General features: G+C 36.0%; 6 protein-coding genes across 27 annotated transcripts; 3 read left to right on the top strand and 3 right to left on the bottom strand.

The window, feature by feature from the left end:
* Positions 1-1,243: 1,243 nt before the first annotated feature.
* Positions 1,244-2,605, top strand: LOC8270018 (heavy metal-associated isoprenylated plant protein 31). Of its 2 annotated transcripts, none has more exons than XM_048373212.1 (3): positions 1,244-1,643; positions 1,725-1,806; positions 2,179-2,605. In XM_048373212.1, the coding sequence occupies exons 1-3, from the start codon at positions 1,638-1,640 to the stop codon at positions 2,499-2,501; spliced, it is 411 nt and encodes a 136-aa protein (XP_048229169.1). In that variant the 5' UTR covers positions 1,244-1,637; the 3' UTR covers positions 2,502-2,605. The 2 variants fall into 2 exon arrangements, with proteins under 2 accessions (XP_048229169.1, XP_015579879.1); XM_015724393.3 differs by having other exon boundaries at positions 1,276-1,643; positions 2,173-2,605.
* A 918-nt stretch (positions 2,606-3,523) lies between these two features.
* LOC8270019 (heavy metal-associated isoprenylated plant protein 39) lies at positions 3,524-4,593 on the top strand. 2 transcript variants are annotated; one of them, XM_015724403.3, is made up of 3 exons: positions 3,524-3,680; positions 3,850-3,928; positions 4,047-4,593. In XM_015724403.3, the coding sequence occupies exons 1-3, from the start codon at positions 3,672-3,674 to the stop codon at positions 4,262-4,264; spliced, it is 306 nt and encodes a 101-aa protein (XP_015579889.1). In that variant the 5' UTR covers positions 3,524-3,671; the 3' UTR covers positions 4,265-4,593. The 2 variants fall into 2 exon arrangements, with proteins under 2 accessions (XP_015579889.1, XP_002510790.1); XM_002510744.4 differs by having other exon boundaries at positions 3,847-3,928.
* Positions 4,594-5,659: 1,066 nt separating this feature from the next.
* LOC8270020 (pentatricopeptide repeat-containing protein At3g60050) lies at positions 5,660-10,375 on the bottom strand. Of its 16 annotated transcripts, none has more exons than XM_048373206.1 (5): positions 8,446-10,375; positions 7,489-7,581; positions 6,877-6,977; positions 6,439-6,546; positions 5,660-6,362 (listed from the first exon to the last, which is right to left on the bottom strand). In XM_048373206.1, the coding sequence occupies exon 1, from the start codon at positions 9,998-10,000 to the stop codon at positions 8,573-8,575; it is 1,428 nt and encodes a 475-aa protein (XP_048229163.1). In that variant the 5' UTR covers positions 10,001-10,375; the 3' UTR covers positions 5,660-6,362; positions 6,439-6,546; positions 6,877-6,977; positions 7,489-7,581; positions 8,446-8,572. The 16 variants fall into 16 exon arrangements, with proteins under 16 accessions (XP_048229163.1, XP_025014502.2, XP_048229164.1 ...); XM_025158734.2 differs by having other exon boundaries at positions 7,489-7,530; XM_048373207.1 differs by having other exon boundaries at positions 7,489-7,527.
* A 1,623-nt stretch (positions 10,376-11,998) lies between these two features.
* Positions 11,999-14,363, bottom strand: LOC8270021 (low-temperature-induced 65 kDa protein). Of its 2 annotated transcripts, none has more exons than XM_002510746.4 (5): positions 14,206-14,363; positions 13,913-14,125; positions 13,272-13,709; positions 12,326-13,183; positions 11,999-12,238 (listed from the first exon to the last, which is right to left on the bottom strand). In XM_002510746.4, exons 1-5 carry the CDS (start codon positions 14,276-14,278, stop codon positions 12,177-12,179), a joined length of 1,644 nt encoding a protein of 547 aa, XP_002510792.2. In that variant the 5' UTR covers positions 14,279-14,363; the 3' UTR covers positions 11,999-12,176. The 2 variants fall into 2 exon arrangements, with proteins under 2 accessions (XP_002510792.2, XP_015582289.1); XM_015726803.3 differs by having other exon boundaries at positions 13,913-14,122; positions 14,206-14,340.
* Positions 14,364-14,513: 150 nt separating this feature from the next.
* On the top strand, positions 14,514-26,821 carry LOC8270022 (protein SHORTAGE IN CHIASMATA 1). 4 transcript variants are annotated; one of them, XM_048372612.1, is made up of 10 exons: positions 14,514-15,465; positions 15,595-15,681; positions 15,764-15,832; positions 16,395-17,753; positions 18,122-18,640; positions 19,322-20,941; positions 21,037-21,170; positions 25,635-25,822; positions 26,440-26,507; positions 26,581-26,821. In XM_048372612.1, exons 1-7 carry the CDS (start codon positions 15,217-15,219, stop codon positions 21,151-21,153), a joined length of 4,020 nt encoding a protein of 1,339 aa, XP_048228569.1. In that variant the 5' UTR covers positions 14,514-15,216; the 3' UTR covers positions 21,154-21,170; positions 25,635-25,822; positions 26,440-26,507; positions 26,581-26,821. The 4 variants fall into 4 exon arrangements, with proteins under 4 accessions (XP_048228569.1, XP_048228567.1, XP_048228568.1 ...); XM_048372610.1 differs by adding an exon at positions 21,371-21,433 and having other exon boundaries at positions 26,440-26,821; XM_048372611.1 differs by having other exon boundaries at positions 26,444-26,821.
* Positions 22,050-26,375, bottom strand: LOC8270023 (centrosomal protein of 290 kDa). The gene is made up of 7 exons (XM_015725380.3): positions 25,997-26,375; positions 25,599-25,799; positions 25,391-25,513; positions 25,165-25,202; positions 24,942-25,041; positions 22,711-24,803; positions 22,050-22,436 (listed from the first exon to the last, which is right to left on the bottom strand). Exons 1-7 carry the CDS (start codon positions 26,066-26,068, stop codon positions 22,244-22,246), a joined length of 2,820 nt encoding a protein of 939 aa, XP_015580866.3. The 5' UTR covers positions 26,069-26,375; the 3' UTR covers positions 22,050-22,243.
* Positions 26,822-27,431: the final 610 nt, after the last annotated feature.

Here is a 27,431-nt window from a genome sequence, read left to right as displayed (position 1 = left end):
AAAGAAAAGATGAAATTTATATAAGCATAAATTATGTCAAATAAAATATATGTTTATGCTGTATTGGATAATACGAGGTGTTGATTTACCAAGAAAAGAAATAATAAAAAGGAATAAGATTTTTCTAAATAGCAGCATAAAAAAGAAAGATACTTATTCGTTAATGGATTGGGCAAGTACGTGCATCAAAGTCGGGTTCCAATTATAATGGATTTGTAAAAACACAGCCTGAAAAGAGGCCTACCTTTTTGGGCTTTAATGATAACGGGAAAAGCCCTGTGGCTACGACACCCTCATATTAACTCAAAGGTCCACACACAAACTTTTTTTTTTTTTTTTTTTGGAACAGTCCCCAGACATACTGAAAGTGCACAAACAGCTTCAAGATTTAACATAATAGCATCTTTTTTATAATAATGCATATCAGAAGTTAATCAGAATGTGAAATGAAAGATATTGCAGAAAAACCTTAGGCTCTAAACATATTTAAGGAAAAAAGAAAGGAACTCACTTCCGGATTATAATGCTTTCCCTCCTAAACCTATTAATTATGACTCTGATAATTATGCTCCCGTTATGCCTTCCAAATTATGACCTCATATTCCTCTGTATTCATCTTGAAGGGACAGAAGAGAATGATGTAACTTCTCATCATCTTCTTTATATGTGTCGTTCTCTTTTCTTTTCTTTTTTTCTTTTTTTGCAGCTTTCTAAGGGAATATACATATACGAGTGGGGACTGTTTGTGCATTTCCATGTCTGTTATTGTCAATAGTTTTCAACCGTAAGCCTTTTGCTGGATACAGATCAAAAGAAGCCCTTTTTAGTGGGTTTGACCTTTACCCTCTTCTGCTACTATATATATACTGTGACTGAGCTTACAAATGAGAAATCTTTTGCAGTAGAATAATGGAGATTCACTATACTTTAATACTTTTCCAGTTAAAAAAAGAGATGGAAAACAAGAAAAACAAAAACAAAAAGCAGATATACCAGAACTTTATTCTGAGATTTCTTTTTTACAGTGCCAAAGCTGATTCAGTAAAAAAGGCTGACTTAATTTTTCTGTTATGTGTTTATAACTTTGGGTAGATCAAGAAGATAACCATAAGCTCTCAGCAATAGCACTACTCTTTTTTGGGGGCGCGTTTAGCCCCACCTTAACTATGATCAAATCTATTTATAATGGACAACAACAAATAGTTTTTTGGCCAATTATGATTGTTTATTTGTGAAGGAGACACGGGTCGAAGTTTGATTTTAATTTTGGAAACCAAAGAGGCAGGATTATTCGAGAGGTAGTGACTGAATTATGATGAATAAGTGAGACAGGTCCTACATAAATTAGAAATGTTTATAGAGAGCGTGACAAGGAGCACTTATGCAGAGCATTGGGTTGGCCAATTTACATGCATAAAGTCTCACGCTTTCCTAGTCCACGCGTGAATGCTCTCTGTTATTTCATTTCATGCTTTTTTTTTTTTTTTGAATTTCAAGACCTAATAGTATTAATAATAAGGTCTCTTTTCTCTGAACCCTTCTACAGCTGACCCCTCCTTCAACTTCACATTCTTAACTAGAGGAGCGCTTAAGTGGTAGCTAGCTGCTATCTCTGCGTTAATTGTGAAAAACCAGCTATGTCTGTAAGTCATAGCTCTCTATCTTTCTCTCTGGTTCTACATGTTGAAGATGATACTCACCGATATTGTTGATATTGCATGCAGATGATGATAGAGGTTAGAGTTCCAAACCTTGACTGCTTAGGTTGTGCCTCAAAGTTGAAGAAAGCTCTCCTCAAGCTCAAAGGTAGGTATTCGGTTCTACATTTTGTACCAACAATGCTTCCAGTGTTTAAGTCAAATAATAAATGAGTCCTGTAGGCATTACAAAGTCCAAAGACTTACCTAGTTGACAAAAAAGGGTAGTCTTAGGACCATTCTCAACACAGTTTTCTTTAAATTTTGTAAATGAACAGAAAAAAAAAGGTATAACGCTCGAATTATATTGTAACGATTCATATATTTTGATGGGCTAGCTAGTAGCATACGGCCAAGTTTGTGGCCCAGAATGGCAACTAAGATCATACAAGTTTTGCAAGTGTTCCTTTTGTTAGTAATGTAATTATCAAAATGCCATGGTTTTGATGGTTTCTTTTTATAATTAATTGATCAGGAGCAGAAGAAGTGGAAGTAGAAATGGAAATACAAAAAATAACAGTGAGGGGGTATGGATTGGAAGAAAAGAAGGTGTTGAAAGCAATAAAGAGGGCAGGGAAAGCAGCAGAGGCGTGGCCATTCCCAGGACATTCTCATTTTACATCATTTTACAAGTATCCCAACTACATTGTCAACCGTTACTATGACAGTTATAAAAATGTTGCTACCAATGGTGTTCACACTTTCTTCCACACTCCTGCCGTTTACTCTGTTGCTGTCGCTTCTGATGAGGCTATTGCTTCCCTTTTCAGCGATGACAATCCACATGCTTGCTCTATCATGTGATCTATCATATACGTACACATATATATATATATATCCTCTATTATTATCTTCCTTGTTCTTAAATTTGCAAAATTTTAATTTGAAGAGCAGAGATTGTATTTGAATATTGCTTTTATTTTTGAGTCTTTCGCTTGATTCGGGAACTTTTGGTATTTGAAATGTGAAATAGCTATTTATGTTTGTAGAAAGGCTTATACTGTACTAGGTATTAGCCTGCCCGAGTTTTGCCTTGGCTTATTCATATGTTTAAGATAAAAAAATTGAAATTTATTTTTAGCTTGGAAGATAAAGATGAAATGAACGAAGTTTACTGATGGATTCTAACAAAAACACTTTTATATGAAAAACTTGTATTAGAAATAAATAAGAATCACCTGCTTTCAGCTTCAGGGTTCGTCCTCATTTTGGATTTCCTATTGGCATTTGGAAACCTCGAAGGCAATTACACTATTTCCCCTCTTCTCCACAAGCAATCTATTCTAGCTCTATAGTTTTCTGAGAATCGAAGCACATGAGGCGTCAGTAATTATCATTATTATTAGTCTAGTTACAAGGGAAAGCAAAGCCAGAAATTAAACAGTACACTCATTCTAGTATAACGTCAAACACCACCAATATCCTGATTAAGCCAAGAGATGACACCGGCAGGAGAAGTTTCCTGCATGTGATGGCATCATAATTAGCCTCCCTGTAGATATGACAAATAGTTAATTGACTTGGCACTGCAGATCTAGCAAATGCCTAATGTTGTGAATCAAGATGCACAAGCGACCTTCTCCAACTTTGTGAAGCTGTGCTTCATCAGTTAATAAACGAAGTTGCAATCGGGCCTAAAAGCCCGACAAAACCGAGTTTTTCTATCCCACTAGAGGTCCAGATATCAATACAATTTAGTATTCATGTGGAGGCTTGATCATATAATTTTTCGTGATTTCCGACAGTCAGAAAATAATGGGAAATTGAGTCAGAATGCATCACGCCCGTCTATGGGGCATGTGAAAAAGTGCCAAATGGCCACATACTCTACAGAAGCATCCACCTCCACCTGTAGACTCAAATGAGCCACTTGTACGCCTTGCATTCCCACCCTTTTAAAAGCTCCCCACACACCTCTTAATCTTAGTTGTTTTATTTCATTTCTCCAAAAGTTCATTTCATCTTCCTCTTCTAATGGCTCAGGTACACCCTCTCTTTTTTTACTTCCTCTTGAATATGGCCTATAATTCTGATTGCTCTCTTTTTCAATATTTTGATTCCATTAAATGCTTTTAATGTATATTCAAAATAAATGAAGAATTTGTTTTCCGAGATTTTTTGGGTTAATTTATCTGCTGGAATATTGTAGCAGAAGGTGGTTTTAAAGGTTCTGACCATGACTGACGATAAGACTAAGCAGAAGGCAATAGAAGCTGCTGCTGATATTTATGGTATTTTTCTTTTTCATTTTTTGGGTACTTTTCTATAAGGTAAAGATCATCAAGTATATATCAGATTTCCTGGTTGCTAATTATATAATCTGTTTCTTTGTTGATTTTTTATTAACAGGGGTTGATTCCATTGCCGCGGATCTGAAGGAGCAGAAGCTAACAGTGATAGGTCAGATGGACACAGTAGCAGTGGCAAAGAAACTGAAGAAAGTAGGGAAAGTGGAGATAATTTCAGTTGGACCTGCCAAAGAAGAAAAGAAAGAAGAGAAAAAAGAAGAGAAGAAAGAGGAAAAGAAAGAAGAGAAGAAGGAAGAGAAGAAGGAGGAGAAGAAGTAATTAATCAAACCACAAAATTAATTCTCTGATCTGGTAATACAATGATTTCAAGTCGTTGAAGAAGATAAATTTATTGTTTCCTAATCAAAGAACCTCCTTTTCTCACATGGTTTTCAAGAATCTATCGGTGGAAGATATGTTCGAGCAAATAATACAAATAGGGTTAGTGCAATCCTGCTGTACTTACTGCACGTTCTGCTGTTTTCACATGGTCATACTATTTGTTATGGTGGGGGATATTTGTCTGTTTTCATTTAAGAAGAAACCATGTAATTAGCATTGTAATTTTCCTACTTACATGATAAGTTTTACTGAGAAATTTGGTGTCATTGTCTTTTTGACGATTTAAAAGATTATGCAAAAGGCTCAGTAATGTATGGTATATGAGAAAATCACTGCTTTTGCCTATGTGTGGGTGGGTGGCTTCTAGGGGACCCGAGTTTCCACCTCCTATTAGTTAAGAGGTCATTTTCCATCCAAATGAGAGCACACCATTTTGTGCATGCTCCAACAGAATCACTCCTCACCATAAACGACTTAAAAATTTGCATCATTACTTCATTCTTTTTTTAAAAAAAATATTATTTAAAAAAGAATGGCTCGAGAGAGAGAGAGGACAAGTATACAGATGACATAAGGTAAGGTCGGCTGGACCTCAAACAATTGTGATTCTGGTTATTTTCATGCTTGCTTATTTGAATCTTTAAAGGCAACAGATTCGGTACGCACGGACTCATGCAACGTGACGGTGGCAGCAGCGTATACGATTTTAAGCAGAGTGACAGAAATCTATGGTAAAAAATTTCTTGCTCCGAATTTCCATTCTGCAGTTCTAGGCTTTGAAAAGTATTCAGCAATCAGCCGTCTTGCACTGAACTCAAGAAGTTACGGCGACTTGAATTCAAAGATCAAATTAATCTACAAGTTGAAGATGTGCCGGGCTCATAGAAGATTGCCCATTAGAATTGGCAACGGGCATGATATCTACTTATTGTTGAAGCAACGGATAACGCTAATTTAATAATCCAAGAAGCTAAAATACATCATATCCAATAGATTCATTCAAAGCTAATTAACTAAACCACTTTAAATGTGAAAAGGAGGAGAAAGGAATTTGATTTTTGTCTTGTTAGGTACAGCCTTTATGCTTAGTGGGGCAATCGTGTCATTAAGCGACACAATTGACAGGAAGCCCACGCTTTGAAAATTAGCAAATTATAGGAGACTGCTTAGCGGGGAATGACGATATATGGACATGGCCCACCTCTCCCATTTCAAACTCCTGCCCGCAATGCTGTTTTTGGTTTTTCATTCCCACCCAAGGAAAATGACAATATGATCCATACACAGTGGCAAACAATGAAATAAAATCTCTACTAGAAGATACCACATCTGTTTTCCGGGGAAAAGAAAAATGACCCAAAGAAATATATTCTTATCTCTAACAACCAACATAAATTGAATATTTCATGCGACAATATGAAAAAGAAAGAAAATAATTTTGCTAACTCTAACAACACCATAACAGATGAAAATTACAGGTAAGGGTACAGCAAAAATCCTACCGCTGTTATTAACGTTACTCCCTCAGGAGGTAGGTTCTCTAGCTCCACACAACACTAACTACATGGCATCTATTTGAAAATTAGAAGATCCGTGTGCCTTTTTCAGGACTCTCAGCATTCAAAGAATTATCTTGTCTTCAAATAACAAGAACGCCTACCTTGAACCAACATAGCTTAGGCTGACAAAGCCTAATGTATTTTGGTAGATATTAAACCTATACACTTTACCCTTCGTGGTGCTTAAATGGACAAACGGTTCAAAATAATATATATATATATATATATATATATATATATATAATATATATACATATATCACCTACATGTCTATAGTTAGAGCAGAAATTCCAGATTTCTCTGACTTTGAGTAATGCTCACAATCAGTTGAAGATTTTGGAATTCAATCTCTCTTGTTCACGGTTCAGAACTCGTCTGAGAATGATATTGCAAGAAAGTGGCATGAGAATCGCACCTCAGTCTAGTGTCCTGGCAAATAAAGAAACAAGTGGAATGGTAATCCAATCAGCATCCACCTGCATCAAGGAGCTCATCTTCATGAGATATTTTCAACACTGTGAGAACAGAAATATAAATCGAATAAGATGTGACCTTAGATTTGATGACCAAGGGAAAAGCCATCAGATTCTGCATAGGCTGGAGTCTTCTGCAATATGCTATTCCTTCAAATGTGGTTCAGACTTCAATTTAACAGGGAACCTGCATGAAATGTTAGAAGAGGTTATTCATCGTTTCATCTTCTGTCTCTTTCTCAAGTGCCCCATTCTCTATAACAATTAGGAAAGTACACACTTGATACTAGCATCCTTTCTTCTATATCAATCTCAGATTTCTTAAATACAAACTGATCAGGTAATTTGAAGAAATAAAAGACAAGGTTATTGAGACATCTGAGGAACAAATCAAGAAAACATAATTGGAGCCTGCAACTTTTACAGGAATGTGATAAAGCAGGCAGGATGAAATTGTACAGAATGTTACCATCATCTTTTGATAATGGCAGCTTAAAGGAGAAGAGGTTGAACTTACAAGGGTTTTTACAAGACCTCTAAATCAGTTCTCCCGTCACACTGTTCTTAATGCCATTAACATTCAGTCCATCCTCATAACATATCTTCAAAAAATAGTTGCTGCAGCACCAATGCCAAAACAGCCATTACTAAACCATTACCTTCAAGAGCACAACTGCAATCTTCACTGGTTGCCACTTTTTACTGTATTGTTTAGACCCTAAACCCATTCGTGAGATTTCAACCTCAAAAACATATGAAACCTAACGCTACGAAATTCTAGAATATTAACCACAGAATGAGAAAAGGATACATCATGGATCCACCAAAAGTCTATGATACAAGTGGGCGTAGAATCGACTAATGAAAAGTCTATCAAAGTAAAGTGCAAGGAATTGATAGGAGTACAAAAGAGGCACAGAACTCTACAAACAACGAGGAAAAGAGATTTGGCAGATGATGGAGGTATCATAGAAGATAAGATACAACTTATAAACTCTGCAACTAGCAGCCAAGTAGCAATAAAAGAAAATGCATGCCCTAGATTGCCCCACTTATGCTTCTATTAAGGAAGATATACCATACTGATGAAATGGCAAATTAAACTGTTAATAAATTTTCAGTTCAGAACCTTCTTCCTCCACTTCTTGAACCTTGTTGGTGTATAGCACTACTGTCCAAAGGGAAGGAAAAATATCAAATGCCTTCTGCCTGCTACTAAAAACTAACAAAACAAGAAGATGATGAGCAAAACTAGCAAACAACAATCTGCGAGAAGTGATAGCAGCCTCCACCCTATACTAGATACCGGATAGCATTACAAGTCAATCATAGAAAAAAAAGTTATTGAAAGCTCTCATGGGACTGCAGAACCCAAATTCTATTTTTAATATTTTACAACTGCAAGGTGAAAATAACACTGTCCACTGATTATATAAAAATTTAAAGAGATTAGCAACCAACATTTGTGATTTAACTTCCGAAGATCTGACTATTATGATATTTCCTGGTTCAAAGAGCAGAGTCAACTTCTCACTGCTATCCATACAGCGCAATGAAACAATCAGTGTAGTTGAAACAGAAACTATCTAGATATCCAAAAAGACCAGGTCACTCTCATGTTTTTGACTTCATATAACCTAATTCTTATCTAGATTTTATCAATTCATTTAATTTGCTTGTTTATTTAGAGCAATTGTTAATGCCAAGTTATCAAGTCCCAAGGGGGGAAAAAATCAACAATACACATAATAATAGTAAAATTCCAAAACCAGATTCTATAACAAACAATGCTTAGTTCTCCTTTGATCATAATATGCAGAAAGAAGGAGACAGCTAAGAAGCCACTACCTTAATATTATTAGCACACAACAAGTTTGGGCCCAAAGCAAGAAAATTATGAGAATCAGATGCTCATGCAACTATTTCTCAACAATTGCTCCACAGAAATTCCTAAACAATGACTCTACTTCAGAAAGAGCAGAAAAGAATAAACTCGCTAATAGAAGGAAGACTTTCTTATTTATTTTATTTTAATTCTAGTGTATCATAAAATGAATCAAAAGAGAAAGAAAATATTCATAATTACCCTTTCAGTCTCCATGACTACAATTAACAGAACAGCTACAAGGTGTCAACCTGAATCATCGGGTATCATTCCAGTAAAGTTACATCAGAGAACTCTCCATGTTACACAATCTAGTACTTCAGAATTCCTACATCCCTTGAACTTTGAGACGATGGACATATTGCCCATTCTCTGCCATCTCTTTTATTACTTCACGAGCTTCAGAAAGCTTTCCAGCATTCCGCAAATTGTTCACTAGCGTATTATACACAAGAAAGTTGGGTTTACATCCCCTAGATCCCATTTCCTTAAGCATGCAGCGCGCCTCCTCAAATTTACCTGCCATACACAACCCTCGAATCATAGAATTATAGGTGAATACATTTGGTAACTGGCCCCTGGCTATCATCTCATCAAATATTTCTCGAGCCTTTTCAAGTTCCCCTGCCACTATGTATCCCGTGATCATTACAGTGTAACAAACAACATCAGGCACGAATCCATTTTTAATCATTTCATCAAAAAAATAATTGCAGGCATCTAAATTCCCAGCTCGACTCAGTCCATCTATCAATGTAGTAAAGTGAAGAATGCTAGGATCAAAACCGATTTCCTTCATATGATTTAAAAGCTTAAGTGCGGCAATTGGCTTATTCCCTTTACCAAGAACATGGAGAAGGACGTTATAGGTGTGAAAATCTGGGGAGAATCCACTCCTACCCATTTCATCAAGCAATCTATGAAAATGATGCAGCTTCCCCAATCTATATTTTGCACACATAAGGATATTATAAGTTAAAGTATCTGGACAATAACCTTCAACCAGCATCTGCTGATGTACCCACTCAATCAACTTGTATTCACGAATTGCAAGAAGTGAAAGCAGGATTGCATTGTAAGAATGCTTAAACGGCCTATAATTGAATGTCTTCGATTTAATGAACCTCTCTACAACTTTCCTAGCCAAACCAGCCCCGCCACAAGTACATATCAATATGTTAAACGTCCGTGCTGTAGTTGGGAATCCATTCTCAACCATTTCATCTAGTAATCTCCACATTGCCTTAAACTCCTCACAATCTGCAAATATCTTCATTATCAAATGATAATTGTTAGCTGTGTGCCTGTAGTTTTCCTGCTGACTAGACCATATAAAAAATTTATAGCCTAATTTCGCACACCGTGTTTTATTGTCAATACCTATATTTCTCAAAATCCCTGCAAGGACTTCCCTCACAAGAAGCCCAGAAACCCTCAAATCCAACTCACTTAGAGCAGCTTTTGCATCGAATCCAGGGCCATCTTGTCGTAGAATATCAAGAACTCTTGCGGCATCAATCCTTACATTCTCAAAAAACCATTTCCTCTGAGAGTAATTCCCGTTATCACGGTTTTCAGAACCACACGAACCGAAATCTGAGTTCTTCCATAATCTCTTCAAGGGTTCCTCAATATATCGAAACCCATTATCACTTTTATCACCATCAAAACTACAATCACATAATTTTCTCGAAAAAACCAATATATACGAAAATTTATGAACCATCCTTGTACCAGATAGAGCAATAGTGTTCATTGTTCGCGTGTACTAGACCCATTATCTCTGTGATTTAACAATTCTCAGCAAACCCAATATATCCACCAAGAGCATAGCATTTGCAGATGCATAAAGCTTAAGAAACATTTAAAATTTGAATAAACAGATTCCAGTTAAATCGAGAAGACCCGGATACATAAATAAAGGGTTTATTGCAACTGGAAAAGTGCTGAAATAGACCGAACTGAGCAAAGAGGGATTCTTATTATATGAGAAGACAAAGAAGTTACCTCGTTTAAGCTGTTTTATTGAATATGGAGTGTTTCCAAGCTGCGCAAGTGTTTCGCTGGTTTTTGTGTTACGAGGGTTTTGTTTCAGTAGATGTCTGTGTAAGGAAGCAAAAATGGAAGGACTAAAGTACAATTTACCCCCTGAATTTTGTAAATAGGCATAATTTAATGGAATACAGTTCAATTTGTTCACTAATTTAGCCTTTTTGAGAATTTATAGATTTTGTAATGTAGTCTTCCCATATTTTTTTTTACATATTTAGTCATTCTGAAAAAAAATAAGAAAATGGGTAATACATTTTCTAAGAAGAAAAAAGATATTATTATAAAATATTTATATTTATATTTATATTTAATATTTAAATAAAAATATATTAAATAAAATATTATATTTATTTATGTTTTTATTTTTTTCCAATAATAACGGTGAAAAAGTGCTACACTCAAATTATACATACAAGGAAAAGAAATTTAATTTAGGTCTTAAACTTTACAATCGTATTTAATTTGATTATTTTTAACTTTTATGGTTAATTAAGTTTTTAAATTTTTTGAATAGGTTTCATATAGCAATGTTCTAATATAACAGAACATACGTTATAGAATCCAATTTGGCTATTTAACTTCTCAACTTTTAATACAAGCTCAATTTCGCATTGTGGCTGTGTTTGAATCTTTTAAGAAATAATTTTAATTATAATTAATTTAATTTATATTAAATTATTTTATATATTTTAGATTTTGAAATAGTCAAATAAAAAAAGTGACAATAGTGATGTTTTATTGTAACTCATTTATGTTTTAATTTTTAGTGATAATATTTGATAATTTTATATTTTAAAAGTAGTAGTGATAGTGAGGGAAAAGTAATGACAATGATAATGAGTTTAGTTTAATGTTTTATTTATTTGTGCTATTTAAAAAAATTAAATTACGCATCTAGTAGTTGAATTCGTTCAGTAAAGAATATATGAATCCCTCTTTCTTCACTGAAGATGAGATTTTTGTTTAAGATAACATAAATTATAGGATACCTAAAATCAGTATCAAGACATTTCAAATATATTTTATACTAATTGATATATGACAATTCAGCAATCATGTTTCTCTTGCTGGATATTAATTATTCTTCGAGAAGGAAACATTATTATTCTTGCTAACTAAAATGAACATTATACGTAACATATAATATACATAGTCCAATACAAGTATGATCCTATTGATTAAGAGACATACTATTTAATCGATAGATTCATAAAATATTATTTATAAGTTTATTTAGTCAATATATATTATTTCTATTTTGTTATTTAGTTAATTATCTTTTTAAAGTATTAATTTAAATAACTAAGATTCGTTGATTTATTTGACATAATAAAATTTAAAAATGTGTCTATCGGACCTAGTATAACTATAGATATATTTATATTTATTTATTAATGTAAATCTGCTATATATATCTTTAATTAATTAGCTTATAAATAAATAATCAAATAAAACAATAACCAAAATTTATAATAATAAATATATAGTAAATTATTATAAATAGTATAATAAAATATATAGATATATAAATTATAATTAATATATTAATAATAAATATAATATTATAGTATTTATCATTTATTTTATTTAGATATAATAATATATTATTATTTTAACCGCCACTCGATGCATAAGGCAATAAGAACCTTGCCCACCGAGAAATATGGCTAATCAGCGCAAAAAGAAACAAAAAAAGAAAATATATGCAAAAAGCAAAGAAATTATATATAACAAAGGCAATAAGATTTCAGGTTCAACACATGCATGCATACAAAGTGGCCAGTCTGCTCAATACATAAACTGGTCTTATTCTCCATCACACAACACCAAGGAAACCACTTTCTTTTCGATATAAACACTACTTTAGTATAAGGCATTGCTCAATTTGCTGATTCCTGAAGTCTCTTCTCCCCTGTTTCTTCTCCACTGGCACTTACATTACCTGGCAAAAACAATACCAAATTAACCACTGTCCAAGACCATAGTGACATACACATTTTCGCAACAATTTGAAAACGCAATGTATTACCAGCGGAGGAGCCTTGAGTTTCTACGCGTTTTCCAAGCATTGAACCAACCGCCCCTTTGATCTTATCTATCATCATACCACCACCTGGAATACGCACAGAACTCTGATCCACATTTTCCTCCAAATTCTCTTCGTTACTCCCTAGTCTCCTCTTCACCTCCTCCGATTCTGTTACTTTCCCAATTGGCTGATCCATCTCTTGCTTTTGCTTGTGTAAAGCCTCCGAAATCACTTCAGATAATGCCCTGTCTTCGTCCCCAGGTCTCAATTTCTCTGCAAAATAGTCCTTTACGGAGACCCCTTTATCTTGCCCCTTAACGTTATTCGCTCCTTCACTGCCAATGCTACCACCGATTCCAGGGACTTTCGACATCACGATGTTGCTTGTCTCGGCAACTTTCTCGTAAACAGGTGAGAGTTTTTCTGTCACAGTTGCTGCGACTTTCTTCCCGTATTCAACTGGTGATGAGGCCAGGTTGGTCTTTCGTTGTTCTTCTCCTACATGCATTTCATGTTCTTTATTATTGTTCTCTTGATATCCAATTTTGGAAGCTATAACATTCTTTGCAGATATCGCTTTATCAGCAATTGCGGAAGTGGCAGAATATATTTTCTCTTTATAGCTGCCCTGTTTCGATGCATCAGGAGTCTCTGAAACGGAACGAGAGCTATCATGGGAGTCTACAGGCATCGGGGAAATTGGTTCTGGTGAGAATTGGTCATGGCTTCCAGTAGGGAAGATAGACTTATCATGTGGTCTAGTAGGGAGATCCTCTTCTGCTCTTGGTTTTGGTTCGCTAGTTATATTCATTTTGTCGAAAGAGGGTAGAATTGAAGTAATTCCTATTTCTCCACCGCCTGCAATTCGTAAATACATATATCAGTTAATCAAATATGCAGCTTTGCTTCATTTAAAAAGATCAAATGATCCCGCCCATATACTTACCTGCTCCAGTTGGATCAGCTACCTTTGTCTGATAATTGGAAGGAGTAGTGTCTTCAGGTCTATCTTTTGGAGCATGCGGATCCTCTTCCAATCCTTTTGGCATTTCCAAATTAACTTCCGGCTGCCCTCGAGAATTTGCTTTTTGTTCCCGAGTGGAAGTTTCAATTGGATTAGCAACTTTGGTTTGTTCCACAATCCCAGGAGTGATGGATGCAGGTGCATTTAGTGGAGTATGAGGCACTTCTTTAATATTACTTGTCCTCCGAAGAGCCACTTCTTCCCCGGGAAGAAAGCTCTTCTCTCTACCAGTGACTCTGGCGTGATCTCCATAGTAATCATCTTTCATGGCTGTAGACCTACCATAATAAGCCTCCGGATCATCTAACCTTTCCGCTTGTCCAGATACAGAGGAGTTTTTAGTAGCGGCAGATTCAAACGCTATAGAAAGACATCACACATTATTAACTTCACTATCCAATTTATCTCAGAAATGTAAACCTCACTCGTATCAACCACTGCTTATTGTTAGTCAATAAATTGATGCATATGACATTCTGCAACTTTTAACTTAATTGAACAGTGATATTGAAAAAAACAATTAAACATTAACCTCTCAAAGGAAAAGAAAGTATTATTTATACCTGCTGATGTTCCGTGAATTTGAGGGTCATCAAACATTTCGTCATCCTCGTCATCATCCTCCTCGTACAGGTCATGATCATCAGGAACACGATGCAGACGATCCTCCTCATGATCATGGTTGTGACCATGGCCATGTACGAGTGTGTTCTTTATTTTCTTCGCCTTGGCCTTCACCTTCTTTAAAACGGACTTCTTCTCATGATCTTCATCTTCTATAACCAATTAAACCAATTATATAAAAGTTTGATTCTATAACTTACAAAGAAAAGAGAAGAAAACTAGGTCCTTTTACCAGCGTGCAGTCCAGCATTATGGGTTTCCTGCTCGTAGGGATGACCATGCGGGCGTAGTATTTGTGAATTCATATCGCAAACAGTGGTAAGAATGAGGAGAAACTACTCGTTAACGCTAATCGCAAAAAATGTACAAAAACTGATGCATATTTAAACGTTTATCGCAGAAAGAAATGAGTTGCCACCTTTTGCATGGCGGTGGCTGTCTACAAGAGGGACACGTATAAGACAACTGACACGTCTCGGCTCCCCGACACGTAATTGTAGCTGGTTGTACACGTGGTGCTAAGCTAATGGCGTCGTTACAGGATAATCTCTATCGAAGATGTTACCAGATTTGGAAATGGATTGAACTGCTCTCTTTTGATTGAGTTAATAATCAGTGTTACTCAGCACAGTATTATCAATGTCATCGACCCCGCGATGGTGAGAATGTGTGTGGTCCCGCAACTAGTAGGCAATTTTGCAGAAACGTGCCGTAGTAAAAGGAAATAAAAATTTAGATTTTTTTTTTTTAAATATCTTGAAATTAGTAAAAAGATATTATTTTTAATGCTTAATAAAAGATTTTATTTTCAATCATTCTACGGTGGTCATTAGATTACTTATAAAAATAACTAAAATTATATATTTTTTTAAAAAGTAAAAAAAAATAATTCTTATATTTTAATGCAGTAAAAATAAAAAAATAAAAAAAATGGTATATAATAGAAAAAGCAAAAAAAATAGACATTTTGTAATTTTTCCTCAGATCTATTGATTAAAAAAAGAAGAAATGTATTTAAGGAAAATAAAAAAACAACCCGCCGTTGCCGGGGATCGAACCCGGGTCACCCTTGTGACAGGCGGGAATACTCACCACTATACCACCACGACTTGATGACTGCCAGCCAGACGTAACTTCTAATGTGACTGAGAGATACGATCCAACTTAGGCGCCAAATTTAAATTCCATTCAAATAATCTAGTGGGAGTCTTCACAACACAACTGCTCAAAAGTCCATCAGAAAATGCGAACTCGATTTCTCAACACAGACTACTACACTTCTCCAAACAAAGAAACCCTAGAATTCCTCAATCTCCCAATCCCTAACCTTCCTCCTTGGCGTCTCCATAACTTAGAACAACATCTCTTCAGCTTCGCTCCCTATCAAAACATCTCCCTTAACATCGACAGATTGCCGATCGATACCGCTCTTTCTAAATTTATTTTGCAAGCAACACCTCAAAAGCTTGACGTTGTATACCGATTCTCCGAGGTCATTCAATTTTATTTTCAATTTCCCTCTGTTTTTTTAAAATAATATTTGTTTTTTTTAGTAATATTTGATTCATTGCCTTTATCTGTTTGATGTTTTGGCTAAAGTCCTTTGCTTACGTGATTGCAGAAAGATGCTCAGGCTACTGTGGATAATAAGCATACACATGAATTTGAAGTCCTTCAATTTGAAGAACCAGAGCTTGATGCATTCTTGGTGAAGTGAAGTCGGTAAAATTCAGATTCTGTTAGCATTCTATTCTTAAGCACTAATTCTTTTTTTTCGTATGATTTTATAGGAAAATGTATTACTTCCTGAGGAGCACATGCAATTTCTCTCACAAGCTCCAGAGACTGATATTGATTTTGTAAGTGGCTGAGTCATTATTATGTATAACTTATAGTTTTTTATGTGCTAGGAAGTAGAAGGTGATTAAAGTCTCATTTTGTTAGCCCCTTTCCCTTTTTAAGTAGGCAATAAAAGACCACTCATGTAAACGCATTATATAGTAGATAAAGTGCTAGTTTACTTTAGCTTGGTTTGTACTTTCACGTGACCAGATTTAGTTCGGGTACGTAAAGAAGGCTTTTATCGTAACTAGATATTTAAATTCACGTAGGATATGAATAAAAAAGATTGATGTTTTGATTGTTAATGCTTCTTATAGATTTTTTTTCAATAATTTTTTTTTTTAAAAAAAAAAAAAAAGGAAAAGAGGTGAAGAAAATAGGGTAGTTTTTTAATTCAAGTTTCTGAGTTAGTTTACAATGTTTATGCATTTTTTTATTTGGTATAGAAACTTACTTCATTCCTTCTTATGATTAGATTTTTGTAACAATTCTCTAATCATCTTATATTCTGGCTTTCTCAGCTGCTTATGTTCCCTGTATCAGACTAAATATTCAATCCATTTGTGTTTTTACATCCAGGAATTTCTCAGGTCGGGGATTAAGATGCAGGGTTCGGACAAGGTTCAAGATTCACTATATTCAGTTGAAGAAGTTACTTTAGAGTATGACATGGATAAACAGGCTTGTATGTTGGTAGATGATGATTCTGGTCAAGAGCACATGAACTTCCATGAAAACTCATTTCCTTTTTTGGAAGTGGATGAGATAACTCTGAGAAATTTGGCAGACCTGTCTATGGAATATGAACTTTTGTCCTTTCCTGAAATTATAAAATCCCAATGGACTCAGAAAGATGATCTGCTTAGTGATGGGATAGAGCAATTGAGGTCTATGCAATATGATGTTTTGGAGTTCCTTTCAAACCATTGTCTACCAGAATCTGAACCAGCATTGATGGACATAGTTCTGAGAATGGACATTATAAGCATGGTCGACAAAGAAGAATCAGCCTGTTTTTCTCTGCCAGTGAGCTCACTTGTTTTTCAGGAATATGAATTCCTTGAAGTGGATTCATCTCAAATTTATGAAGTCTTCTTTGAGATGCAAACAGCTGGTCAACCAGAAACATGTGACTGGATGTTCAGGGAAGACAAGAACTTCAAGAATTTCAATGAATTGATTGTTAGTTCTGAGCTAGTTCTGGTGGATGAGATATTTAAAACAATGCCTACTCCTATTCTTTTGGATCATGAAAAGGTAAAGCCATTGCATACCTTCATTGAGAAAATACTATATGAACTAAAGCCACGGCCCCTTTCTGCATTTGATGGGATTTACTTGGATTGGCACCTCTTGGAAGAAGATAAATGCTACAGTAAGATATCTTCCTGCTATCTGAATGTGTTGGAGTTGGATTTACACAACATTGAATTTGATTGGGAATATTCTGATAAGGGTAAGGGCGTGGTAGATTTTGTTTTATCTGATTATGCTTTGGATGGCCCAAAAATGAAAGAACGTGAGGAATCACTAAATATGTTTTCTGAAGGCACTTCTAGTGTTCAACTTATGGGAGTTGATTCAAGTAAGTTGATGGATGATAATTGCATAAAATCAGGAAAGAGGGAACATTTTGCTAAAGAATATGCTGATTATGCTTTGGAGGGCCCAAAATTGGACGAACATGAGAAATCACTTGATATGTTTCATGAAGGCACTTCTAATGTTCAACTTATGGGAGTTGATTCAAGTAAGTTGTCGGATGATAACTGCATAAAATCAGGAAAGAGGGAGAATGCGGAGAAGGTGACATTGTTATTTAAATCTATGTCACAATTCAATGATCTGGACTTCTTCCTGAATCCCGGGAAGGTCACTGGTGGGGTAAAAACTGAATCTGCAATCAAGGCACCAGGTGCTACTGCTACATTTCCAAAGGTAAATTTCTTCATAGATTTGTTTGAGAGTTAAAGACTGGTTTTCCTTACAATAATTCAACTAAGTGCTTTTTGTACTTCAATAATTAGAGCTTCAGAGAAATCAGTGGCATGATAGCTGTACTTATTATCCATCATTTTCTCTTTTGGTGGCTTAATACATTGAACATAAAGGTCAATATTAGGAAACTTGTAATCACATCTCCGTTCATAGGAACCAGTTTATCATTATAAGATATTATGCCATTGAGATATTCTCCCTCATAGAATTAGCTATTCTTGTGGATCCTTTATTCCATATGTTGTTTACATATCTGTTCGCAAGTATAAATGAATGCACAACTAAATTGACTCTTTAACTTTGTCCAGGAAGGAGAGTCTCTTTCTATCCTAGTTGCGGACAAAATTATGGATGACCAGAAATTGGAGGAAGTGTTCACTTCTCTGCCTACTGAGGATGATCATAGTGTAAGAACTTCAGAAGCTGCAGATAATGTAGAAGCTTGCGGTATGCCTATGGGAGTTCCTAGTGTTCCCCATACAATGAAATCAGAGCCGACTCAGGGGTGCATGATGTCTTCCCCTGAGATCGTAATTGTTGTGAATACTCAAAATCTTGATAAGGAAATGATAGTAGCCAGAAGAAGTACCTATCAAAAAATTCTTGCAATGGAAAAGGAAGGATTCCAAGTTGTGGAACGTGATTTAGATCTGCCTGTGGATATTGTTACTGGTTCTGCCATTTGCTTTGTGTGGTATAATTGCAGAAACATTAGAAAGAAAGCAACTGCTGCAGATGAAGCTTCTTCTTGCTTGCCATTGTGCATTGAGAATATTGCTACAAATGTTTTAACATTGCTGAGTTACACTTTCAGCTGCTGCATTCTGGTAACTGCTGTCCAGTGACCACTAATTCTGACTTTAGTTAATTTTCTCCATCATTTCTATTTCTATATAGATTAATGCCATCTTAAGAAATACCATACTTCTTGCATTCCACGGAGATCTTAGGATATGTTAAAGTGGCAAAACTTTTAGCGTCATGAATGGAAAAGCTTTCTGCGAATTTATTACTGTTCTCAAGTAGGCAGTGTCAATCATACCAGTTATGAAGCATTTTATAATTACTCCTATGTTTTGATAAAACTAACTTTTTCTAGATTGTCTGTATCATGCACAAAAGACTCTTGGGAAGAAACTTCTAGAAATTTTTCCTGAAAAATAGATCTCAAGAGCTACCCAAAAAGAAATTCCCACAGTGAATTCATATTTCTTATTCTGGTTTATATTAGATTCATTGTGATTTTGTTCTGTTTGCTTCAATAATTTCTGTTTTTGAGGCATATAAACACATAAAAAGTTGTTTTTTCCTCACAGATTTGGGATTTGCCTTCAATTCTGTTCAGCATATTGTGCATGGGAACATATGATGATTTTTATTGGATGGAATTATGTAAACCATACTTGATAGTCTTCTTCTTTAGGATGTTATTGTCAATCTTTGTGCGTCATGGGTAATTTGCTTTTCTGGAATTCATATCCCCATCTTTTATGTTTTTTTCCCTGCAGGTCTTTGAGGGAGATACCAATTTCCTTTCCACCGTAATGGAATCCTCAGATGGACTGTATGCTGCAGCTGCAAGCCTGGGAATTGATTTACAGCTTTTCTGTACCTATTCATCTGAGTTAACTGATGAAATTATATTAAGCAATATTTCTTATGCCACTAAGTTGTATAAGGGCGTCTCTCCAAAAATGCCAGAATCAGAAACTTTAGCAGAATCATTTCTTACCAAATTTCCTTCAATTAATCCATTGACAGCTCATGCTATGCTGTCTTCAGAAGGCACGCTCATCGAGTTTCTGGAGTGGTCAAATGAGCGCAGGATCCTTGCAGTCCACCAGTATCATGTTCCTGAAGAAAGCATTGCTCTATTTAGTGCTTTGTGCAGCTATGGTGAACGGGAGGATCCTAAATCTATAATGACAGACTGCTCCTCTTCTGTATCTTCTGGTCCCGACTCAAATAAGGATAATTTTAATGTTGGTGCTGAAATAAGACCAAGAAAATGCATGCTCAACCCACGAGAAGATATACATGTGGATGACATATGGCAGCCCGAACTCTTAAATCATTTCCTTGATGACAAAGAAGGTCCTGCGGCATCAAAGGGAGATAATTGCTGGATGTCCAGAGAGACTGAAATATCACATGAATTGCAGTGGTCAGGGGAATCCTTTAAAGATATGTTTAGTCAAAAACAGGGATCTGGTATTGCTCAGATGGTGGACTCCCCCCCTGTGCGATATGATTGTCAAAGCTCCAGAGGTCCTCTGGTATTAGATGAAATTAAAATGTCTAGGTCTTATTTGCATCATAACTTGTTGGATCAAAACGACGGATCGGAAATGACAATTGAGAATGTGGACTGGAATAATACAAGGAACTCTTACAATCTGCATGAAGACGTATTAGGTGAAGTCATTGACCTCAGTGATAGCTTGGGTAAGGATGTTCCTCCGACTGGTAACTCCACTTTTTTCTCGACTTGGCTGCCAGAAACGGAAGATTCCACAAGAAAGTCTAAGGCCGCAAGAAAATTGTCATTTGGCAGAAATCGTCACCCTACGTTTCCTACTGCTGCTGCGATCAACTCCAATTCAGAATTGCGGTCCTCTGAAAACGATCACGGACATAGTCTGCAACAGAATAACGATTATTCTGATTGTGATATGCCTTTAAAACGCCCAAAAGAGATAGTAAAGGATGTTTTAAGGCAGGGATCTACAAGAAATGCCAAAGCATTGCCGTTCAGAGAGGAGATGTCACATTTTGGTGGAACGCCATTATCTAAGGCGATTCATTCTGCAAATCCGGAACCAGGTTCCCCCTGGACTATAGAGTTTCTTAATAGAATTCGGGAAAAGGGTAGATTGCGGCAGCAGTCCCTTCCATGTGATACACGAACCCCCGATTTTGGCTATACATGTTGCATGCGAAAAGCTACGAAGAGAAGAAGTCCATCTATTCTCGAATTTTTCAAATACAAAGGGGGAAGTAATCCTGGGAAAATACACGAACAAAAGAAGCGGAAGCAGTCTAAGCATTTGTCAAGCTCATCAAAGAATGAAAGAACTCCGGCCTCTCTTCTTCCAACATGGACACCCATTGATAAGAGATCAAGCCAGGTCGGTCTTAGCTCCTTTCTGTGTGTCCGTCTTGGAACCTCTTTTAATTTTTAGTTATTTTTGTTTATTATACTAATACACTGAAGAGCATGCAGACTCTATCATTTGCAATGAACGATAGCGGGAGCCAGACTAGGCTTGTGTGGAGCGATGGAAGTGGCCACCGACTAAACAAAAAGTCGCGTAATCAACAATTGAAGGACAACATGTGACTCTGCATATATAGCAGGTTGGTTCTAAAATTTAGTAACACCACTATACTTGTATTTTAATTTCTTTACTGAGTTCTCTTTTTCCTTAAAATCTGTAGTAATGCTGTGCCGTTTGCTTTTTTTTCTTTTCTTGCAAGTTCTGAAAGAACGCTTTCATATTTTTATAAATAAGTCTCATCAACACTTTTGTGTTTTGATTTTTGCACAACATTGGCAGCTCAGAGAACCCTGAGGCTAGAGTAACCATGCTGAATTGAGAATGGCTGTACATTTGTTCAAAGTATGTATCATAACATACCACATCTTCGTTAACTACGGCCAGGCTTGTGTGTCTTTTGACCATTTATAAGTACAGCAATTTCATTAACTTCTATTAAGTCGTCTTAGATAGCACGTCATTCTGTGCCCATTAACAAATTCACAGAAACAAGATTCTGAAATTCTCATTTGGAATCTCGGGAAACATTTAAAGCCAGATAATCAAATGCAATTCTGAATAGATATGAATTCATTGCTACTGGATTTATGCATTTCAATTTGGATTTTTGGATTTAAAATATAAAGATATTGAATACAAGAATTTTTAATATCTATGCCCATGTATTTATTTCAAGTCCTCATTAATTGGCACGCTACGAATTGTTTCAAGTTCTTATTGATAAAAATTCACGTGATTTCCTCACGTGTTCGTTACAAATCCAAATGCATACTCCAAAGCTTGATATTCAAACATAGTGCAAAATGATTTCTGAGTTTTGGCATCTCTTATTTGTTATATCACTTGCAGTATTTGGACTTCTAGCAAATTTACCATAATGGGTTAATCAATACTATTATACCATTACTATCGGAATATCATCAGTACAAAATAAAATTGTGCATGATGCAAAAGAATGTGATAAATAATACATTTTATTGACAAAAAAATTCTTTTGTGAAATTTTGCTATGCTGCTTGAGCATGTTGAACTCAACTGATAAATACAGAGTTCACAGAAGAATAGATTAGACAGCACGCCTCGCTACTGAGAACTCAGTTTAGTTCATCCATACTTCATTTTCGGGTCCAATGTCCTATATCTTGGAGAATGCTAGTTCCTCTTACCACTCTTGAGGTTGCGTACAGTCATGACTAGTTGTTGCCTTTCCCCTTCTACCTCTGCAAATTTGAGGCTTATCTCTGAGTATCTCTCTTGCATTTCTTTTAATTCACTTTCCATACATTTGTTTCTTTCCTTCAACCGTGACATTTCCGTCACCATTTCAGTAAGGTTGCAATCATCCCTGGCATAAGTAGAAAGCATTGACTGTCAGTTCTCGCTCTCAGAAAACTTTTCATTCTTCTTTTATGAGTACCCAGTTTGAAGAATGAAATGCAGTAGTGATAAGTGATCATAAGTTATAAAAAAAAAAAAATCACTAGAAGCACTCTGTTAATATAATAGAACTAGAGAAGATTCTCAGATTTATCTTGAAGGGAATTAAGCAAGAAAAGGGATAGTATAAAAATACGATGGCACAATGGATTTCGATGCCAAGAGATGGACTTAAATTATACCTTTTATGCGATGGTAGATTAACTGCTTTCCCATCAGGCATAATGTTATTCTTTATCTTCCTTTCTACACTATTACTCCCGTCTCTCCTCTTTTCCAGCTCCTGCTTTAATTCAAGCACTTGTTTCTGCAAGTGTTCTTTCTCCAATTCTTCTCTGGACAAGCTTTTCTTTAACTCAATATGCTGAGATCTAAGACTTCCTGCTTCTGATAACAGTTTCCCAACCAGTATCTCTTTTTCATTCTTCAAAGACCTCAAGTTTAGTAATTCTTCTTGTGCCTTTTCCGCTTCCTGCTTTGCCAATGCAAAATTCTTCCTCAATTCCTCTCTTTCTCTCTCCCATCTTTTAATTAGCACATCGGATTCTTCAACTGAAGTCTTTGTTTCTTCTGTTTCAACTTTCAATTTCACTTGTTCTGCCAGCTCAGAGAGCTCATGCTTCTCTTTTTTGAGCATTTCAATCTTGGCTTTTAACATTTGAACTTCAACCAAGAAAGCCTCTTGCTTTTCTTCCCTACGATTCTCAGCACATTTCAGTTGCTGGGATATAGCTCCTAGTTCTAATGACATCTGCTCTACTTGGTTCGTTTTTAGTTCTAGTTGGGTTGATAGTTCTTCTACTTTTACCCTACTCTGGTCCCTGAGTAGGGAAAGTTCTTCGTTAGCCTTTTGAAGCCTGTCTTCCAGAATTCTGTTTTGAGCACGTAGCTCATCGGCTTCTGTTAGTGCTTTCGTCATCAGCTTCTCATTTTCATCAAACTTACCTGTCATTTCAACAGAAAGTCTTCTAAATTCCTCTTGTAGCCGCTCTGCTGTAATAGCATTTTTCCACCTGGTCTTCCTTAAAGCCTCTTCTGAACGAATGGCTCTTTGCTCCTGCTCAATTTTGGCACACGTCATTGCATCCAGATCGTTTTCAAATGCTTGTGCTTGCTTCTCCAGTTCTTTCTCCAATGTTTTGACCTGGCTTTCAAGTTCACTGATGGAATCTAGTGATTCTGAGAATTCTAGGGTTTGCTGCTTTAATTTTTGCTCCAACCTCTCTACCTGCAATTGAAGTCCTTCAACAGTAGCCAAATATTCCATGGATTCATTTTGCATCTTCATTTCTTGTAACCGGTGCTGCTCTAATTTGGAAGTGATATCATGGTTTTCCTGTTGTAACTCTGCATTGTCTTGGGTGAGGTGCTCAATATAGGTCTCCAGTTTTTCCCTATCTTCTCTGTATAGTTTAACTTCATCGGACAGTTCTGTAATTTTTTCCTTCAGTAAGCACAATTCACTGGAGTCATTTTTCTCCCTCGCTAATTCGTCCAGACCTGGCGCTGCTTGTTGGTCCTCATTCTCTTGCATATTGCATTTACTCTTCTTATCCTGAACCTCATCAAGGTTCCTACTTAACAGATGTGATATTTCCAGTTTCTTTTGCTCCAACATTTCGTCAAGATCGTTTACAGCAAGAATCAACTCCGAATTGGATTCTTGTGTTTTCTCAAGTTGCAACTTGAGATTGTTATTCAACTCTTTTTCGTGACTAAGCTCTCGCCTGATTTCTTCTAGTTGAACCTTTACATCCTTATTCTCAGCTCTCAATCTGTTTAGAGCTTCTCCTCCATCAAAAGTCTTCTGTTGGGACCTGAGTTGTACGCATTCCGTTTTGAGTTGATCTCTCTCCTCTTTGAGGTCAATAACTTGTCTCGATAAGTCCTGTGCCCTTCTGTTCTCCTTTGCGAACTGTTTCCGCAGAGACTGTATTTCCAGTTCTGTTAACTCCGACTGCCTCATTAGACTGGTTATTTCACTCTTTAGTTTCTCCGTGGATTCATCTGAAGCCCCTCGCAAATCTCTTGGAAAGTTTTCTTCAGGGCTGTTTGTTGAGTCAATTAAACTTCCATCAGAAGCTGAACCTATCGACCAATCCGTACTTGATCTTCTATGCAGACGGTTCTTGGGTGTGATAGTATCAACTGCCACCACCTGAGGCATGGAATTTTGCCGAGGATCTGATTGGATGCTAGCATTAGAACCAAGAGATGCTTTGAAGCTACCATCTTGGTATGAATTATGTGATGAGAAAATATCCAGGTTTGTATCCTGTCACAGATTGATTGAGGAGTTCAATTAATTTATGACCCAGCAGATTGGTCATCTGTCAGTACGTTTTGATATATATTATTCAACCCCCCTGAACTTTGATAAGAAAATTCCAAGATAGTTTATATTAGACCTTACTTCGTTGAAACTGTTGTTATTTGCATCTGTATGGACATTGCTCAGTCGGTTCTTCAAGCTTTCATCTTGGGAAAGTGAGACTCCAGTTTCTTCAACATATCTGTGATTACCATCTTTAGTCAATTGCTAATAGCAAAATAGAAAATCCCATGAATTAATACAGTAACTGTGAAAGAAAGAAAAAAGAAGAAAATCAGTATGGTGAACGAATGTTAATTTGCACCTTTGGTTAGTGTCTCCCTGCACCCTCTGAACAGTCACCTGTCCACGATTACTTTCATATATGAGAAATAGGGAAGAATTTTATAATCAAATAACATGATTTGAGCATCAGAGGAAATATCAGAAACAATTGAGTCAATCATGGAACAAGGAACGACAAATGGGTGTCCGCATGCCTCCGGGAGTGAGTGTGTGTGAGGGGAGGGAGAGAGAGAAAGAGAACTGACATGTAACACTGCACCGGAGTTGGCAAACTTAAGAGGCAGAGAGACTGTTATTGGTTCATTTTCCTCCGCAAAATCTGCAAAATCAATCGAAGCTTCTCCAAGATAACCTGATTTTGAAGATCCCTGCAAAAATTTATAGGAATTAGTTGACACATGCATGCCTATGAAACCCAAGAAAATAAAACTTTTTGATATGAACATAACATACACTTGAGACAATGAAATGGTATATTTTTTCTTTCAGGTTTCCTGTTTTTGGCTGCCTGATGAGTTTCACTGTTACAAAGAGAGGGTTCTCCCATAAACAGGTTCCGTCCTGGACTGGAGCTTTCTCCAGTTTGAATGTTGTCTTCCCTACATCCTCTGGCACCAAGGATATGAGCAATGCAGGTTTCTTTAACTGTGGCACCTGAAGCGGGGATTAAAAACAAGGTGAGTGATTCTTGCTAGTAAATTTGTGAAATTCTTTATCAAATTGCCCAAATTGTACCACCTTTTCAATACCATATGTATATAAATACTGCAATGCAACTAAAATCCAAACAAAGCACAAATCCATTTTCAAATTGAGTGTCAAGGAATGTTTATCCATTGTTATACTGATACCTGAGTTGCCTGAAACTGCAATTTAAATACAGCTTTGATCTTTCTCTTGTCGTTCCTCCAAGACTTGAACATTTTTTGGCCTTACTCTGGGTTCTCAGAGAATCTTCATCACAAGTCTCACTTCTCCTTAAAATACTCCAAAGTTGGGAATTCTTCGTGACAAATTTGATTTTGTTATTTTTAATTAGGACAAAGGTATGTATGGTTTCTTCTCAACTGTGAAACCCAAAAACAATCTAAAAGCTGCAAGAAAGCTGTAGGTGCGGTTTATCTTTGTAAAGTAAATTAATATGTAGGGTACAGTTCAAATCGAGATAGAAGTTGAATCCGTAAGAATAAAAAATTAAAGAAACTTCTCTGTTCTGCCTCAAACAAACCATGTGATATATATTATTGTAGAGAAACTAATAGCTGTACAATTCTAAGTTTTCTTTTTAATGCAGAAAGGCACGAGGTGCGGACTCTAAATGACTTAAATGACCCCACATTTCTCGGTGCTCTGTCTATATCAGTGAGAGACCTTTTTGGTTGAAGTTTCTTTACAGTCCATTGGCATTGGTCCTGAGCTATAATGCTTTTGACAGGAATATGAAATTGTCGGGGCAAAGAATTTTGGGAGTAAAAAGATTGCCCAGTTGAGGGTCTGCACTGATCAATAAGACAGAGAAAGGAAATTTCTGGCAACTACCCTATTTAATGGATGCAACTAAGATTTGGCCCATGATGTTACTACAACTTTGCATTTTGTCACTAGTGATAATTTGAGCAGGACTATCCTCTTATGACTATTAAAATTTACAGCTAATTTGGAAGTTTTTTCATTTATAGTGTGATTCGGGGAGCTGTAAGTGTAGAGGTTAAATTTAGAGATTTATATTACAACCAATGAACGTCCTTCTTCAAGGAATTTCAAAGCCTAGATGGATCTTCAGTTCCTCATCCGTCAATACTTGCAGAAGTGGACCTTAACTAAGAAAAATCAATCCATAGGAATAGTGGTCCATAGAAAGATGTCCACACAAAAATTATTGAATTGTTGCATTTTTTGTCTGATTAATTTCAAATTTAACGCAACTGAATCAATCCACACAAGGACCACACAACATTAAGCATAAGTATATCTCTTAACATCAAGTGACGTGTTTAGCTTATAGTTAAGCGAAAAATGCCAAAAGTTATAGAGGGAACAAACAATAAGAGGATGCGTCTAAAAGAAAAATTAAAAACCCTCCTACAAGAGATCCAAACTAATTTAATTTGACTATAGCAGTAGCCTCACCTGGTGATTCCTAACATCTTGAAGTTAAGAATTCTGTTAGAATTTTTCTCCGTAAGCAACCATTCTTGTATTATTGCAATGGCTATAATGACACTATGATATCATCAATAAAAGCAGAAGCAATGGAAGAATTAGAGATAAATGTCAAGGTTTGAT

This window comes from Ricinus communis, chromosome 4, assembly GCF_019578655.1.
Source record: "Ricinus communis isolate WT05 ecotype wild-type chromosome 4, ASM1957865v1, whole genome shotgun sequence".
Classification (NCBI taxonomy): Eukaryota; Viridiplantae; Streptophyta; class Magnoliopsida; order Malpighiales; family Euphorbiaceae; genus Ricinus; species Ricinus communis.
The sequence above is the reverse complement of the archived record's forward strand: the minus strand, read 5'-3'. Positions and strand labels throughout refer to the sequence as shown.

What these genes read in the sequence shown, in the direction of transcription:
- LOC8270018 (XM_015724393.3), top strand. An exon ending in AGCTCTCCTCAAGCTCAAAG is followed by an intron (nt 1,807 to 2,172) that starts GTAGGTATTCGG and finishes TTAATTGATCAG; the next exon opens with GAGCAGAAGAAGTGGAAGTA.
- LOC8270019 (XM_002510744.4), top strand. An exon ending in AGCTGCTGCTGATATTTATG is followed by an intron (nt 3,929 to 4,046) that starts GTATTTTTCTTT and finishes TTTTATTAACAG; the next exon opens with GGGTTGATTCCATTGCCGCG.
- LOC8270020 (XM_015725981.3), bottom strand. Translation starts at nt 10,000, where the DNA reads ATGAACACTATTGCTCTATCTGGTACAAGGATGGTTCATAAATTTTCG.
- LOC8270021 (XM_002510746.4), bottom strand. Translation starts at nt 14,278, where the DNA reads ATGAATTCACAAATACTACGCCCGCATGGTCATCCCTACGAGCAGGAA. An exon ending in TAATGCTGGACTGCACGCTG is followed by an intron (nt 14,126 to 14,205) that starts GTAAAAGGACCT and finishes AATTGGTTATAG; the next exon opens with AAGATGAAGATCATGAGAAG. An exon ending in AATTCACGGAACATCAGCAG is followed by an intron (nt 13,710 to 13,912) that starts GTATAAATAATA and finishes GTCTTTCTATAG; the next exon opens with CGTTTGAATCTGCCGCTACT.
- LOC8270022 (XM_048372611.1), top strand. Translation starts at nt 15,217, where the DNA reads ATGCGAACTCGATTTCTCAACACAGACTACTACACTTCTCCAAACAAA. An exon ending in TTGTATACCGATTCTCCGAG is followed by an intron (nt 15,466 to 15,594) that starts GTCATTCAATTT and finishes ACGTGATTGCAG; the next exon opens with AAAGATGCTCAGGCTACTGT. An exon ending in CTTTCAGCTGCTGCATTCTG is followed by an intron (nt 18,641 to 19,321) that starts GTAACTGCTGTC and finishes TTTTCCCTGCAG; the next exon opens with GTCTTTGAGGGAGATACCAA.
- LOC8270023 (XM_015725380.3), bottom strand. Translation starts at nt 26,068, where the DNA reads ATGTTCAAGTCTTGGAGGAACGACAAGAGAAAGATCAAAGCTGTATTT. An exon ending in TGCAGTTTCAGGCAACTCAG is followed by an intron (nt 25,800 to 25,996) that starts GTATCAGTATAA and finishes TCCCCGCTTCAG; the next exon opens with GTGCCACAGTTAAAGAAACC. An exon ending in ACTCCGGTGCAGTGTTACAT is followed by an intron (nt 25,203 to 25,390) that starts GTCAGTTCTCTT and finishes AATCGTGGACAG; the next exon opens with GTGACTGTTCAGAGGGTGCA.